At 46.0% G+C, this 15,712-nt stretch overlaps 1 protein-coding gene across 1 annotated transcript in view; it reads right to left on the reverse strand.

The window, feature by feature from the left end:
* Positions 1–10,804: 10,804 nt before the first annotated feature.
* ARHGAP25 (Rho GTPase activating protein 25) overlaps positions 10,805–15,712 on the reverse strand; it is an 88,391-nt gene continuing 83,483 nt past the window's right edge. Inside the window, exons 10-11 of the mRNA XM_065927245.1 lie at positions 14,415–14,941; positions 10,805–11,967 (exon numbers count right to left, since the gene is read on the reverse strand). Of these exons, the coding sequence (XP_065783317.1) occupies positions 11,760–11,967; positions 14,415–14,941 (735 nt within the window). The 3' untranslated portion in view covers positions 10,805–11,759. The remainder of the gene's footprint in view (positions 11,968–14,414; positions 14,942–15,712) is intronic.

Here is a 15,712-nt window from a genome sequence, read left to right on the forward strand (position 1 = left end):
CTTTTGTACAATAAGGTGTTCTTTTTTTTCCTATAAATTCTAGAGGTTGGGCCAGGATGAATGCCTGGGCCTTTTGGAATGAATGACTTTTGTCTGGTTCCTGGGCAAGTTGAAGCTTACAGCCTGGAAGCAGACTGTCTGGCCTTCTGGGTCTCAGTGCTTTGGGCCCCTTAGCCCTCATCTCTAGGTCTGTGTTTTTTAAACTCACAATGTATAAGGTGGAACCTCTCTTGCCCAGCTAGTTGTGTGGAGTAAAAAGACTCAGAAGATAACACTACAGAGGAGAATTTGAACTACAGCCTGTGATCCCCTAGTTCAAGGCCCCACCAAAATATCCTCACCCCATATTCTAGCCTGTCTGGGGGCTGATGGAGGCATGAACCTAGAGCTCCCACTAGTGGCAGGAGTGGGTCACCAATGCTCCTCAACTTTTCCATTGAGGGTTTCTCAACTTTTCATTGGTTTCTTCCCTCATTCACATTGGGTTTAACAGCTAAGCCAGTGGTCTTCAAGAGATATTAAAAAACATCATCTTCACCTTTATGGGTACATTTTTTCCAAATTCTAGCAATTTTCTATGGACCTATGGGAAACAATGGATGCCTCCAGGCCTTCATGAATGTCTCCTTATAGTTGACACCAAAGCCTCAGCTACTAGGAGGGAAGTGTAAGGTAACCTCAATCTTGCCACCACCTCCGCTGATCTCCACTACTTTCTTTTGCTAAGGACTGTTCAGAATCAAATGAAGACGCGCGTGCGCGCACACACACACACACACACACACACACACACACACACACACGCACACACACACGATTAGTTTATCTCTGCCTCCTGCCAGCTTGGAGGTTGGAAGAGCTCCTGGGGAGTCTGGAATGAGAGGTTTAGAAAAGCTCTCCACAGGGGTTAAGGAGAGTGGTCTCCTTTGTTTCTCTTCAGGCCTGTCTTTTCTCAGTGTCATTATGGGAGGTTTGGGGGCCCGGCATCTAGGGGCGGAGGGACTGCCCAGTCCTTCTGGAAATCAGGCTGCAAGCCCACCTCTAGCCCAGGTACCATGGTGCTGCCATGAGGTCCAGCTCAGGTCACCAAGGGGTTAAACTGAAGTTTGGGGCAAAACCTTTATAGTAATAAAGAGCACGCAATTGTCAACATATCCCCAAAAACCCACCATAGTAATGACTGAGTGCAGGCTGCGGCATTCAGGGTTCCTGGGTTCAAGTGAAATAATGCCTCATTACACCTTCCTATTATTATTATTAATAGTTTAATAAATAATCTAATTAAAATGCTGTATATTATAAATAGAAATCAGGTTTCCTGACCCCTGTCCAATGTCCTTCTCATGACATCCATGGGTCAGCAAGACTTTAGAGTTCTGATCTTATTCATCTCCTGTGATAGAAAATTTAAAACTAAATAAAACCAGAGCCTAGTTTCTAGTGGTGAAAATATTAAAATCTTTATTGATGTGCAGAAGAAATTCTGAAAAGTGGGGGGATCCCTCTTCATTGGGGACATAAGTGATAAAGTGTCATGTTACCGAGTGTGATGGGTTGAACTGTGTCCCCTCTAAAATTTACGTGCTGAAGCCCTAACCCCCAGTACCTCAGAATGTGACCTGTAATTGGAGAGATGGTGCAATTTTGTAATTAGGGGGGTAATTAAGGTAAAATGAGATCACTAGGATGAGCTCTAATCCACCATGACTGACATGCTATGAGAAGAGATTAAGACAGATGTGCACAGAGAAAAGACCACGTGAACACACAGGCAGAAGGTGACCATCCACAAGCCAAGAAGAGAGGCTCAGAATCCAACCCTTCCCACACCTTGATCTTGGACGTCCAGCTTTCAGAACTGTTAGGTAATAAATTTCTGTTATTTATGGCGGCTCAAGAAAACTAATACACCAAGGGTGGGAGTTTTTCTGAGGATTTTAATGGTGATGGAGAATTCAAAATGATACAATTGAATAGAGTAGAACTGGGATTCAAATTCAGAGCTTCCAAGGTGGCTCAGTGGGTAAAGAACCTGCCTGTAATGCAGGAGACACAGGAGTTGCGGGTTTGATCCTTGGGTTAGGAAGATCCCCTGGAGCAGAGCATGGCAACCCACTCCAGTATTCTTGCTTGGAGAAACCTATGGACAGAGGAGCCTGGCGGGTTACAGTCTATAGGGTCACAAGCAGTTGGACAGGACTATAATGGCTGAGCGCGCAGGGCTCAGGGATTCAAATTCAGGTTACCTCTCACTGTGGAATCCACACAAACCGTAAAGGCTATTCACTGCTCACCCCCTTGAGCTGGCTTTCAAAAGGCAATTAAAATATATTTGGGGGAGGAATACTTTTCAGAGATAGACTGCTTTCTTAGTGGTGTGGGGGGTAAGCAGGAAGCTTCGACGTCCACCGGAATCTCTTCATCGCTCCGTCCCACGGCTGAGGCTTCGGCTGAAGGCTCAAGCCTGACTCCTGTTTCTCTCCCAGGTGTTTCCTCCACACCAGGCGCTCTGGTACGAACACAGTTCCTGGAAGGTAAAACGGAGAAGCTAGGTCCCTAGGGTCTCCGTGAGCTGTGTGAGCACCTCCCTGCATTGGAGGTTCCTCGTGTGCACATGGGGTCAAGGACGTGAAACTGCTCATAGTAACTGGTGTACTAACAGCCCATTTTCTCGGGCTGCATCAGGAGGCCCTGGTGCCCTCCATCCTGGCAAGGATGCCTCATCCTCAGCCCAGGCAGTCAGAGGGGCCAGGAAGGATCTGTGTCCTGCTCCTGCTTGGGGAGCCAGAGTGCCAGTAGGCAAGCAGGGTACAGAGCCTGCTTTCAGGACAATTCCTATTCCTGGGTTGTGAAGTGTGGAGTCCTAATCCTCAGGCCAGTAGCTCACGTTTGCTTAGCCGTTTCACAACATCATCCTATTTGGTCCTAAGGGCCATCATGAGCTTTGAGTGAGAAAGATCTCCCCAATGCCCCCGGTCATGGGTGAGCGAAGTGGTGTCTCACAGGTGACTCTGAAGACACTTGCACTGCCAGTCAGATGAATGGCATGACGAGGAGAACAGAGGCGATACATTAAAGCAGTGGAGTGCAGGTTCCTGTGGCAGCCTTGTTTTGGCACTGTTCCTGCCCTCCAGGGGGAGACAGCCAAGGTGGGCTGGGCCGAGCACATGGCAGCTCCCGGGATAACATGGGGACTGCAGATGGATACATGCATGAAGGGAGGATGCGCTCAGTCCTGCAAAGGGGCTCTGGCCCAGCCATGGTCTAAGTGCCCCCTACACCGAGTACAGGCAGTTGGGCTTGTCCTAGTGGCAGGCAAAGCTTTAAGAGGCAGCGTGGTCAGATGGCATTATTAGCTGTGTAGGATGCCTCTAGATAGACTAAATAATTTCAAACTAGGAGCAATTCTCCCAAGGTAATACCCTTGTTTACACTGAACTAGTACCACGCATCACCTAGACTAGAGAGAGGAGGTAATTTTAGAATGGAAGCCTGGGCATCTCTTGCTAAATTTGCAACCTACGGGTTCTCTCCATTCTTAAATCTTTTTATTTTCTTTCATTGTTGAAGTGTAGACATTTAGGTTGCTTCCATTTCTTGGCTATTGTGAATAGCGCTGCTACGAACTAGGGATGAATGTATCTTTTCAAATTATAGTTTTGTCTGGATATATGCCAAGGAGTGTGACTGCTGGATCATGTGGCAACTCTATTTCATTCTTAAGTCCTTTTGATACTAGTTTTTTATCTATAAGAGAGCTTTTCATCAAGGGAAGTAATAACAGTTGCCTCAGTTACTAACAAAGAGCTATTTTAAGGTGGACGTTTTGGCAAATCTCTTGATGTGTAAGAAATCTTTTCCCCTCTGTCTCTGAGTATTCACCAAGTATTTACAAATTACTTGTAATAAGACCCGAACTTCCTCATTCTCAACAGCTAGGTGGCCGTTTCTGCGTCACCAAGACCTCCGTTTGAAAGTCATAAGCAGCCTGTGTGGCCCTTGGTGTCAGCTGAAAATTGTGCCCACTGTGCGCTGGCAGAGCCCTGGAGGTGCTGGCTTTAGCAAACTGAGCATGGCTCTACACGGAGGAAGGCCCCCTTCCGTGGGGTGAGAAGTCAGGATGGAGGGTTAGGGGACAGATCAGGCTGCAGACAGCAGAGTGAAGGATCTGTGTTTGCCCCCTCAGCTGTGCGACTGCTCCCACAGACTGCAGGTAGGCTGCACTCCCCACCCCCCACGCCCGGAGTTCCAAATGGTGAATTTTCCCTGCTTTCTGATCCTCTCTGCAGGGTCTGCAACCACTGCCCCATCTCACCTTGCCCTCAGTCCTGATCTTCAGTTCAGATGTCCAGGAAGCAGCCTCTGCCTGCCTTGTCTAATATTTTCCTATCAGGTGTGAACGTCACGGGTGCTTTACTGGGGTTTCCAGTAAGTCTCTGTTTCCAGTTGGCCAAGCTTGGCTATTAGCATGTGAAGCAGACTAATTTGCCCAAAGTCAATTTGTCAGATGAACAATTCACCCAATTACTGAATATTGCCCTCATGTGCTCCCAACTCCATCTCCAACCCCAGGAGCTGTCAGAAAAATGTTCTCCTCTGGATGTGAGACAGTTTGCAGAGTCACCATGAAAGGCAGGAGCAAAAGCAGCAACAAATTCCTTTGCTGTAAAAAGGGGTTAGTGCTATCTAGTTCTGGGGATTTTGTTAGGATTAACTCAGATAATACCAAAAAAGCACTTAGAACAGTCTGACTGGTGATATTCAGCACACAATAAAGGTTAGTGATTATTACCAGTATAATCATTATTACTTTTAATTTCACACATGCATTTAAACTATATGAGCTAAATTATACTTTCAATTAAAAATTAAAATAACAATTTGAATAAGAATGCCAGGAATAGAAGACAGATTGCAGTCACTAGGCTTCCCTGGTGGCTCAGTTGGTAAAAAGTCTGCCTGCAATGCAGAAGACCTGGGTTTGATCCCTGGGTTGGGAAGATCCCCTGAAGAAGGGAATGGCAACCCACTCCAGTATTCTGGCCTGGAGAATTCCATGGACACAGGAGCCTGCTGGGCTACAGTCTATGGGGGTCACAGAGAGTTGGACATGACTGAGTGACCAACTCACTTTCAGGGCCAGTTCAGTGGTTTGTAACTTTGGTCTCATCATTTACCTGGAGGGTGGGGGGAGAGGGGCTGGAAATTGAGTTCAATCACCAATTTGAAGCACCAACTTTGTCAGTGATTTAACCAATTGTTATTAGAGAATGAGGGCTTCCTAAAGTCCCAAATGATGAAGTTTGGAAAAGTTTCTGTGTTGGTGAACACATGGAGATGCCAGAAGATCAAGGAAGCTCTGTGCCCCTTCCCATCTACTTTGCCCTGTGTATCTCTTCCATCTGGCTGTTGCTGAGTTATATTCTTTTATAATAAATCTATGATCTAGGGAGCGAAATGTTTCTCTGAATTTTAGTTTAGAATTTTTAATTTCTAAATTTTAGAATTTTAGAAATTTTTAATTTCTCTCAAGTGCTAGTGATCCACTCTAGCACTAGGCAAATTGGACAGACTTGGGTCAGTTCCTAGCTCTGCTACATTGCAACCTCAATTTTGTCATCTGTAAAACTGGTAGAGTAGCACTTAATCCAAGTGTTGGTTTAAGGCACAGTTCTTGAGGCACAAGCCTACTGTGTTCCCCCTTTGCCTGGCAAAGTAATAAAGCCACTCTTCCTTTCTCTGCAAAAAAAACAAGAAAAGAGAAGAGCTGATGTAAGATTTAAAGACGACATGTACAAAAAGCTTGGCACAGTGCCTTCCAGAGAATAAATGGTATTTGTTGCTTATCAATGGTGGTGACTCTTATGCTGTCGATGATGACACTGATCAAAGATCCAGAATGATGTTTGAACGTGACTGGCCTTGCAGGCAGGGAGGACAGCCATTAGTAAATGGGAGGAGGGAGAAGAAAAGGAAGTCAAAGTGCCAGCTTTGATCCGTTATCAGGTTTGCCTGAGGGCAAATGAGCTTTCCACCCTGCTGCTTGAGTCCCCTGTACCCTGCCTCCTCACCCAGTAGTCAACTATGGATGTGAGAGTTGGATCATAAAGACGGCTGAGCACTGAAGAATTGATGCTTTTGAACTGTGGTACTGGAGAAGACTCTTGAGAGACCCTTGGACTTCAAGATCAAACCAGTCCATCCTTAAAGGAAATCAAGCCTGAATATTCATTGGAAGGACTGGTGCTGAAGCTGAAGCTCCAACACTTTGGCCACCTGGTGCAAAGAGGTTACTCATTAGAAAAGACCCTGATGCTGGGAAAGAATGAAGGCAGGAGGAGAAGGGGACAACAAAAGATGAGGTGGTTGGATGGTATCATTGATTCAATGGGCATAAGTTTCAGCAAACTCTGGGAGATAGGGAAGGACAGGGAAGCCTGGCATGCTGCAGTCCATGGAGTGGCAAAGAGTCAGACATGACTGAGTAACGGAAACAGCTCTTCACCCATCTCAGAGTGTATAACCTGTACTCTCAGGTGACCAGAGCCCTCATCTACATTAGTCTGTGGTACATCCCACACTCTATCCACACCTCCACCCATAGCACAAGTTAGCCAGCCAGGTTCCCATCCTAATTACACAGCTCTCTGCTAGGAATCAAATAACTACATGGTATAAAGATGGTATTAACAATTAATGGAAACATCATGGGTGTCTCCTAGGACTGTCACACTCATGGCTAATATCCCAAAGTCTCCTGGTAGAGATGTTGCTATCTGCCTTGAGTCTGGAAGAGAGATGGTTTAAATCAGAGTCATTCTCAAGACTGGGACTTCCCTGTAGCTCAAATGGTAAAGAATCTGCCTGCAATGCAGGGGACCTGGGTTCAATCCCTGGGTTGGGAAGATCCTCTGGAGAAGGGAACGGCAATCCACTCCAGTATTCTTGCCTGGAGAACCCCATGGACAGAGAAGCCTAGCAGGTTACAATCTGTGGGGTCGCAAAGAGTCGGACATGACACATTCTCAAGACTCTTTAAATCAGGCTCTCAAGGGCTTACCTTCTTTGCTTATGTGAACATTTAAAGTAAGTTGAATGTATCCCCATGTATTAAGGAAGTCTCAGACTCTGGATTTATTCATGACTAAGTTACTGCTATATTAAAGTTGTTTGGTAACATCTTCAGGCTCAGTTTTTCCCATCTGAAAAATGGATCCATATCATAAATCCATTTTCTATCTTGTAGGCATCTCTTATCTCATATGAATGAACCCATGATAAATCAACATGTAGGGAGGACAGAGTGTATAGTTGTGTTGATTGAAAATGGGAGAGGGAGCAGGTAGATTTAATATTATCATTAGTCACGACTTGAGCCATACTTAGCAGTTTTAGAATCTGGTTTAACAATCCTGTCTGTATTAGAAGTAATTGAAAAGCTTTTCTTTTTTTTTTGAATTCTTAGGCTCCACTCCTAATATTCTGATGCAGTTGATATGGAGTAGGATCTGATGCTCAGATTAAGGAGATTCTATTGTGAGGCTAAGTCTGAGAACCACTGTCTTAGGACAGCGTTGGTAATGCAGAGAAGGTGGAAAATGCTATCATATTAGGTGGGTCTTGGTTGTGACCAAGAGCTAAGCCCAGCTCTATATTCTGGAAACACTGAAGTGACAGACTTTCAGTGGGTTTCACAGCAGGGTCCTGGTGTGGGGGCAGAACACTTGGACAGAAGCTAAGAATCACAAACATCACGGAACAGTGGAGCAGAGGAGCCCTTTAAATCCTCCTCACTGTGTGAACTCTGATAATTTCCTTGTCTCTGGACTTCAGTTTCACTATCCGTTAAGTGAACAGGTTAGATTAGACAAGTTCAAGGGTATCTTCCAGTGCTGTTATTCTAGGACCGTAAAACAGTTTCCAGGCAGCAGAGGAAAGAGAGCTTGGCATCCCTGTTGGTATTCTGCACTCACTCCTCATCTGAAGTCACTCAGCAGCTCTCTCTGTGGCTGACCAAAGGCCAGCCTTGAGCAGCAGCTGAATCTCCATCCCTGGGGCCTCCTTTTACCCAGCCTTTCCGGCAGGATGAAAGCTTTCCTGCAATTCTCATGAAGGCAGCCCACGTGAATTGCAGGAGTAACCTCTGAGTGATCTCTCTGCTCCACCGCAGCACACAGCCTGATGCTATCTGCAGAGGAAGTGGTGGAATGTGGAAGTTTACATGATGTTAGCGCATATGCATCCTCCTGTCCTGAACCTGGAGCCCAGCCAACCACTCCTGCGCCATGCGGCTCCTGGCCCTCCCCTTCTCGAGAGCCTCAGGCTGCTTGGGAGTCCCCTGCTCCATGTTTGCTGAGAGGATGGGCATTTGAGTAGGACTGAATTGGTCAAAACAACAACAAAAACGATTATTGCTTGCATCCTCCGCAGTAGGTTCGGTATTGTGATGTCACATTCCATGTCTCGAGGCTCAGACTGACCAAGATTCATTGGGAAAGAATGGCTCTGGTCTGAATGTTTGCTTCCCTTCCACCCAAAATTCATATGTAGAAATCCTCAGCCCTAAAGATGATGATAATAGGAGATGTGGCCTATGGGAGGTAAGTCGTAAGGCTGGAGCCCTTGAGAATGGGATTAATGTTTTACAAAAGAGGCTCCATGGAGCTCCCCATGGAGCTTCTTCCATGTATGCATACAACTGGAAGACTGCAGCCCAGAAGAAGACCTCACCTGAACTTGATCTCAGCCTCCAGCCTCCAGAATTGTGACAAATAAATGCCATCCCATCCGTGGAATTTTGTTAGATGAAGACAGGACTTACCCCAGGCAATCCCCTAATACAAAGTCTCCTAACCCGTGCACAAACAGATGGAAGACCATCAAGCCTGCCTCACACACAGGAGAAAACATGCCATCTCGAGGCAGTGAGGAAGTGAAAAATGTTGGTGGGAAGAGGGCAAGGGGTTTGAAAGTGCGTATTGCAGACTTCTGAAGTTCTCAGCACCTGTGCAGGGAGAAGAAAAGAGACAGTAAAGGGGGTAGCGGCGGGGAAAAGGCAGATTTCTTAGATCCTGCCCATGGCAGGGCTTTGAAAGTAACACTGGGAGCTCCAGGGTCCAACAGAGTTGACATAGGTCAGTCTGGGTTTGCCTTCCAGAAACTAGCTCCCAGATCCAGGTGAGCTGGAGCTACACTGCTATGCATCTTGTAGGTGGTCTTTTGGGGCTTTAACGACACTGGCCTCAGACCCCAGATCTTCTTCCCTGGCCCTTCCTTGTACTCGAGGGTCTGAGGCCCTGGAGAAACTCTTCTTTGTGTTCTCCTTATGTGGAGGGTGGCACCAGAGCAAGTAGGGGCAGCTTCGGCAAGCCAGATGTCCTCGATTGTGAAGAGGTATTGAGACACTGGCTTCCGAAGCTGGACCGGCCGCTCTGTGATCTTGTGGTTCTGGCAAAAGGCATGGAGAGGCATGATCTGACCAGGAGGCGCTTGGGATTCAAATGTGGGCCAGCAAGTTTCTATAATGTGGACCCCCAAACAAACAGGCTTCAGGGCTTCCTCTCTGCACCTGCAGACAAATGTTCCCTTTGGAACTATGAAGCCGGCTACTTTCACACTCAAGTCTGTATTAGCATCCAAAGGGTCCATGTCAGGAACCCACGGGAGGACATGGCACACATGCCTGGCAGAACTACAGACACTCATCAGTGGACATTAAGTATTCAGGAAGTGTTTCTACGTTTGCTACTCTGTAATTGAAAAACAAATCCTAGGAAATCAAATATTTAATTGTTTTACTTAATAATGTTCCAAATCAGTCTCCCTGCCATCAATGGGCTGTAAGCAGGCCTCTACTAGGAGTTCCACACGTCATCCTTGTCCTCCATCCGTCTGGTCCTCAGGATGCTGGAGGCGGGAGGAACAGGGCCTGGGTAGTGGGACTAGGAAACAGCTTCTGTCCAGGCCTTTCACTCTGTGAGGGATATGATGACCAGAGTGAGCAAAATACAGAAAAGAGGAAGAAAGGGGAGAAAATAAAGAGAGAAAAAGAAATAATGAGGAGACACAGAAGGGGAAGGCTAAACTCTCACTGTGAATAACTGGAGATTCCAAACCACTAATTCAGCCATGTGTCTTCCAGAATTCAAGCATATTTATGGGAGTAATGGATGAAATATGTAATATGAGTACAGGTAACACCCGCTGGGAAATTGGGCTAGGGGCTTCCAGAGCTGAAAGCACATTTGAGAATATTTACTTAGGGTTTGTTTTTATCTCATCCTTATTCAGTTTCTTCTTGTGTATGTTTTGTGATATACATGATAGATTAATACAGTAGTATGTGTATATCATTTATAAATAAATAAACATACTTATGTTGAGAAGGATGGACTTCCCTGGCTGCTCAGATGGTAAAGAATTAGTCTGCAATGCAGGAGACCTGGGTTTGACCCCTGGGTTGGGAAGATCCCCTGGAGAAGGGAATGGCAATCCACTCCAGCATTCTTGCCTGGAGAATTCCATGGCCAGAGGAGCTTGGCAGGCTACAGTCCATGGGGTTGCAAAAATAGGACACGACTGAGCGAATAACACTTACACATATTTTCATATTGAGGAAGGTATGCTCAAATATTTTCTATTGATGGGGTACATGATCAAAAGAGTTTAGAGACCACTCAACTAGAACGATGACAAAAACCACTAAAGACTCCACCACGCTTCCTAGGAAGTCCTGGGGGCCTCACTAGGGGCCCCTGCCAGGTTGACTTAATATAGAAGGAAAAGTCAACTCTGAGCTGGGAAAGCCCTAGCTTTTCTCTAGTGCCTCGGGATCGTTAGAAGAATAAAATCATATGCATTTTGGTGAAACAGGAAAAATATTATTATATGACTGTTACTATCTAAACTCACAACCAGCGTCTAAAAAAAGTTGTATCATCGTGGGCCTGCCCTATGCAATCGCAGCCCCTGAAATGCAAGCGGAATTGGAACACAGCCCATGTCCTGCGCATCATGTGCCTGGAGAGGGGTGTCTCTGCCCCCAGGAAGGGGAGTCATTTGCTCTCATAAAGGTGTTGCACGGATTACCAACAGCGCTGCTGCTTCTTTTTTTCCCTTTATTTGAATATAATTTTCTAATGGGTTTTGCTTTCATAAATACAGTTTATTGTTTGGTTTGTCTTTGCCTAACACGAATTTTGAGTTTCCAGCCCTGGAGAGTGTGCCTCATGGTGGGCGTGGCAGAATGGGGTCCTGGCTTCAGCAGGTGCAGCCCTTCAAAACACAGTTTCCCTCCCCCAAGGCAGAGAACTCAAAAGCTGAATATTATTTTTGGCCCCTGTGTCTCAGAGACACCCCAGTCAGACATCTGACCAAGCAAGTTGTTCCACAACGGAAACACAGCTAACACTTCAGTCCAGCCTCTGTCGGGGGCAGCCCATTGCCTGTGGCCTGCGTCAGTCTCCACTGGACACAGCCATCCAGTTGCGGAAGGTGCTGTCTCACTCAGCTGAAACCACCGTGGAATAATGCAATCCTTTCGAATACAGCCCCAGGGGCTCATAGTTGTCCACACAAGTCCCCGCTTACTCTTATCCTCCTGCAAACTCCACTGATCTATTTATTGGGAAATGTGATGTTTTTCCCTCCAAATGTCATCTCCCTCTTAGGGAGTGATGTTGCTTCCTGGCTATTGGTTAGCAGCAAGAAAGGCAGCCGTGCTGGGTCTCTGCAGGCAGTCTTTGTGGTTACTGGGATCCTCAAGCGTCAGTCTTGGGTTCCTTCATCGATCTGACAAACTCCTTGACCTCCTCTTCCAAGGCCTTGTTCCTCTTCTCCACATCCTCCCGGGAGCGTTCCACGTTGCGGAGGCTGATTTCCAAGGCAGCTGACTTCTTTTTCTCATTCTCCAGTTCTTCATTGAGCCTCACCACCTTAGCCCACACGTCATAATTTTCCTTCTCGAGGCTACGAAGAAGTGAAGAAAAGAATGGAGTGACAAGGCGTGACCTCTAGACTCTCCCTCCAGCCTTGCCCACCGCCACCCTGTCCGTTTCACCTTCCACATCACAAGACCCGTCTCCAGCCTGTGCCTCCTGGTTGTGTCCCACCCCGGACAGGAGGACTTGCCGGTAAAGCTGAACTCCCAGAGCGTGTTCCTGCTCCTCTTTCATCATTTATCACCCATCCTGTGACATCTCGTGTTGTTTTTCATGTCATTTTGTGTTTTGTATCTTCCACCACACTATGAAGTCTTTGAATGAAGATACCGCCTCTGATATTTACAGCCCACTAGTGCCTTACATCTGTCCTGCTCTGTGGAAGTGTTGACTGACAGCTGAATCTCACCCAGATTCTGTGTGTACGGATCCCCAGCCCCTGTGTACACATGCGTGCCTTCTCATCCTGCTCCACACAGACCATGGACCAGAGCCTTCTCTCAGGAAGGCTCCTGGAGACCAAGATTTGGAGAAGTCGGGGAGCTGCCCTTTGGGAGCAATGGTCCTGCCAGCCCCACCCGCACTTCTGAATCCCACTCAAAGTGCAGGATCTGCTGGATTCCTGAATCCCCAGGATTTTCAGTTACTGGCCAAAATCTTAGTCTCATCTCAGGTGCCTGTCTGTCCTCCTTCAGGCTATGCTGAATTCACCATTGAAAATGAGCGTACGTATGACATTTTAAAACCACAGCAGGGAATTTCAGCCCTGTGAGGAGAATGTGACTAGAAAAGTCGCTTCAGAGTTTCATTCTGTGAGATACTGCCTCCATGCTACCCAACGGCAGAGACATTCTTAAATGGAGACTTGAGTTCCTGTTTGAGCCCATTCCTGGGCTCCCCTGGTGGCTTAGATGGTAAGAAATCTGCCTGCAATGCAGGAGACCCATCTCCAGCCTGTGCAGGAGATCCGGGTTCAATCCCTGGGTCGGGAAGACCTCCTAAAGAAGGGAATGGCAACCTACTCCAGTATTCTTCCCTGGTGAATTCCATGGACAAAGGAGCCTGGCAGGCTACTGTCCATGGGGTCGTAAAGAGTTAAACACAACTGAGCAACTAACACTTTCACTGGCTTCTGACTTCAAGGGCCTGGTCGATGCTGCATGTAATGGCCTCTCATCAGAGCAGTGCCTACCTCTGCCCATTTCTTCTTCAAGCCAAATTAGACATTCCTCTGGAATCCACATTGCAGGAAGATTCTTTCCCATCTTCCCTAGTGGCTCAGACAGTAAAGAATCTACCTGCAACGTGGGATACCCAGGTTTGATCCCTGACTTGGGAAGATACTTTGCAGGAGGAAATGGCAACCCACTCCAGTATTCTTGTCTAGGAAACCCCATGAACAGAGGAGTCTGCTGGGTTACAGTCCATGGGGTTGCAAAGAGTCAGACATGACCGACTAACACTTTTACTTTCTGGAATCCTACTCATCACAAATCTAGTTTTCTTCTCAGAATTCTCCACATCCCTCTTGTTTAGAGGGCAACCTCACGAGACACTGCTAGATCTTGACCACTGATTCCAGTGGTGGGGAGATAGAATCTGAGTGAACTTGGGAGGGTGGCTGACCCAGGTTCAAATCTCAGCCCCATCAGTGATTAGCTATGTAACCTTTAGGAACCTTTTTATACTTCCCAAACTCAAATTTCTTCTGTAAAATGAGGGTATTACTTATTTCACCTGATTACTGAAGGGATTATATGAGAAGGGATGTCTGAAGTGTGAAGATTAGAGTAAGGATTATAGACTGTGAGTCCTCTTTCCTCTCCCTTGGAGGAGTTGGGAGCCCCCACCCCCTGCCCAATTTTGGATTCAGAAGACTTTATTCCCTTCAGGAGGAGTGGCCATCTTAATAAATATTTGCAGAGTTGGTGAATGACATTAATACAAAAAAATTTAAAAATTTTTCTTAATGTTTTAAGGCAAATGCGTGAGACTCTTTGTGATCCCATGGACTGTAGTTCTCTAGGCTCCTGTGTCCATGGAATTTTCCAGGCAAGAATACCGGAGTGGGTTGCCATTTCCTCCTCCAGGAAATCTTTCCAACCCAGGGATCCAATCTGCCTCCCATGTGTCTCCTGCATTGGCAGACACATTCTTTACCACTATTCCACCTGGGAAGCTCGTATTAAGCATGTTGATGCTTAAAGAATCACTTTGTGGAAATAGCTGGTTAAGCTACTTAAGCTACATACTTACTTTTCCATGAATTTAATCTAAATTTTAGTGTTTTCACTAATTTGGTCCTCTCCTCAATCCCTTTGCCCTTGTTCTTCATTAGGCCAGACTACTTACTATAGAAACTATTGTCTATAATTGAAGTTTCATGATGTCACTCCTTTGGCAGAAAAAAAAATCCCTATTTGCTTTTAATATGGAAACCAAGTGGCTGCCCAAGCCCCTCTGGGATTGACTTACTTTTCAATCTGTTCCTCATACATTTGTTTCTGTGTTTCTATTTCCTTTCGCAGCTCCTGGACCATCTTCTGCAAAGATTCAAGTTCCTCTTCACCAGAGATTTTTCTCCCAGGCCCAGTTTCAGAGTTTAGGCTGGCAAGAGCATCTCTCTTGGAGTCACAGGCCTGGGGTGAGAGGGTACTGGCTTCATCCCCAGGGGACCCAGGCTGGGTGGGGACATTATCATAGGTGGAAGTCCGCTGGGAGTCGAGAAACTGTGGCACACCTTGAGACATCGTTCTCCTGTGTCCATCCCCAGCTTTCGCCTCCGAAGAAGATGACCAGAATTCATTTTTAAAGATCTCTGCTTTGCAGCTGTTGGCACCTTGTAAAGCGGAGGTCAAGAAGCATTTCCGGTTTGGGAGTGTCTGAGTCCTTTTTCGTGATTGCAGCTTCCAATCTCCTGGCTTGTCCCTGGATGCTTTGTCTTCTAGACACCCATCATTTGGCTGTTGTCCAGTGGGGCTGGTTGCATCTGAGTCACTGGCCTAAAAAAAAAATGGCCTTGGATGTTACATGGATTTTTGTCACATGTGTCATGTTCTTAGGATAAGGATGAGAAACTCGAAAGAAGGCATCTCCTGGGTGTGCATCTATGAAACTCTAGAAGACCATCTCTTTTATTTCCTTGGTATTTTATTAACTATTATATTTTAGATTAGAGGATAACTACTTAACAATATTGTGATGATCTCTGCCACACATCAACATGAATTGGCCATAGGTATACATATGTCCCTTCCTTCTTGAACCCCTCTTCCATCATCCACCCCATCCCACCCCTCTAGATTGTCACAGAGGACTGACTTTGAGTTCCCTGCATCTTACATTAGACTCCTAGTGGCAATGTATTTTACATATGGCAATGTATATGTTTCAATGTTATTCTCTCAAATCATCCCCCTCCCCTTCCCCCACTGTGTCCAAAAGTCTGTTCTTTATGACTTTGTCTCTTTTGCTGTCCTGCATATAGGATTGTCAATACTATCTTTCTATATTCCATATATATGTATTAATATATGATATTTACCTTTATGACTTACTTCACTCTGCATAATAAGCTCTAGGTTCATCCACTTCATTAGAACTGACTCAAATGCATTTCTTTTTATAGCTGAGTAATATTCTATTGTGTATATGTACCACACCTTCTTTGCCCATTCATCTGTTGATGGACATCTAGGTTGCTTCCATGTCCGAGCTATTGTAAATAGCACTGCAATGAACATTGGAGTACATGTGTATTTTTCAGTTATGGT

This window comes from Muntiacus reevesi, chromosome 3, assembly GCF_963930625.1.
Source record: "Muntiacus reevesi chromosome 3, mMunRee1.1, whole genome shotgun sequence".
In the NCBI taxonomy this organism is placed as follows: Eukaryota; Metazoa; Chordata; class Mammalia; order Artiodactyla; family Cervidae; genus Muntiacus; species Muntiacus reevesi.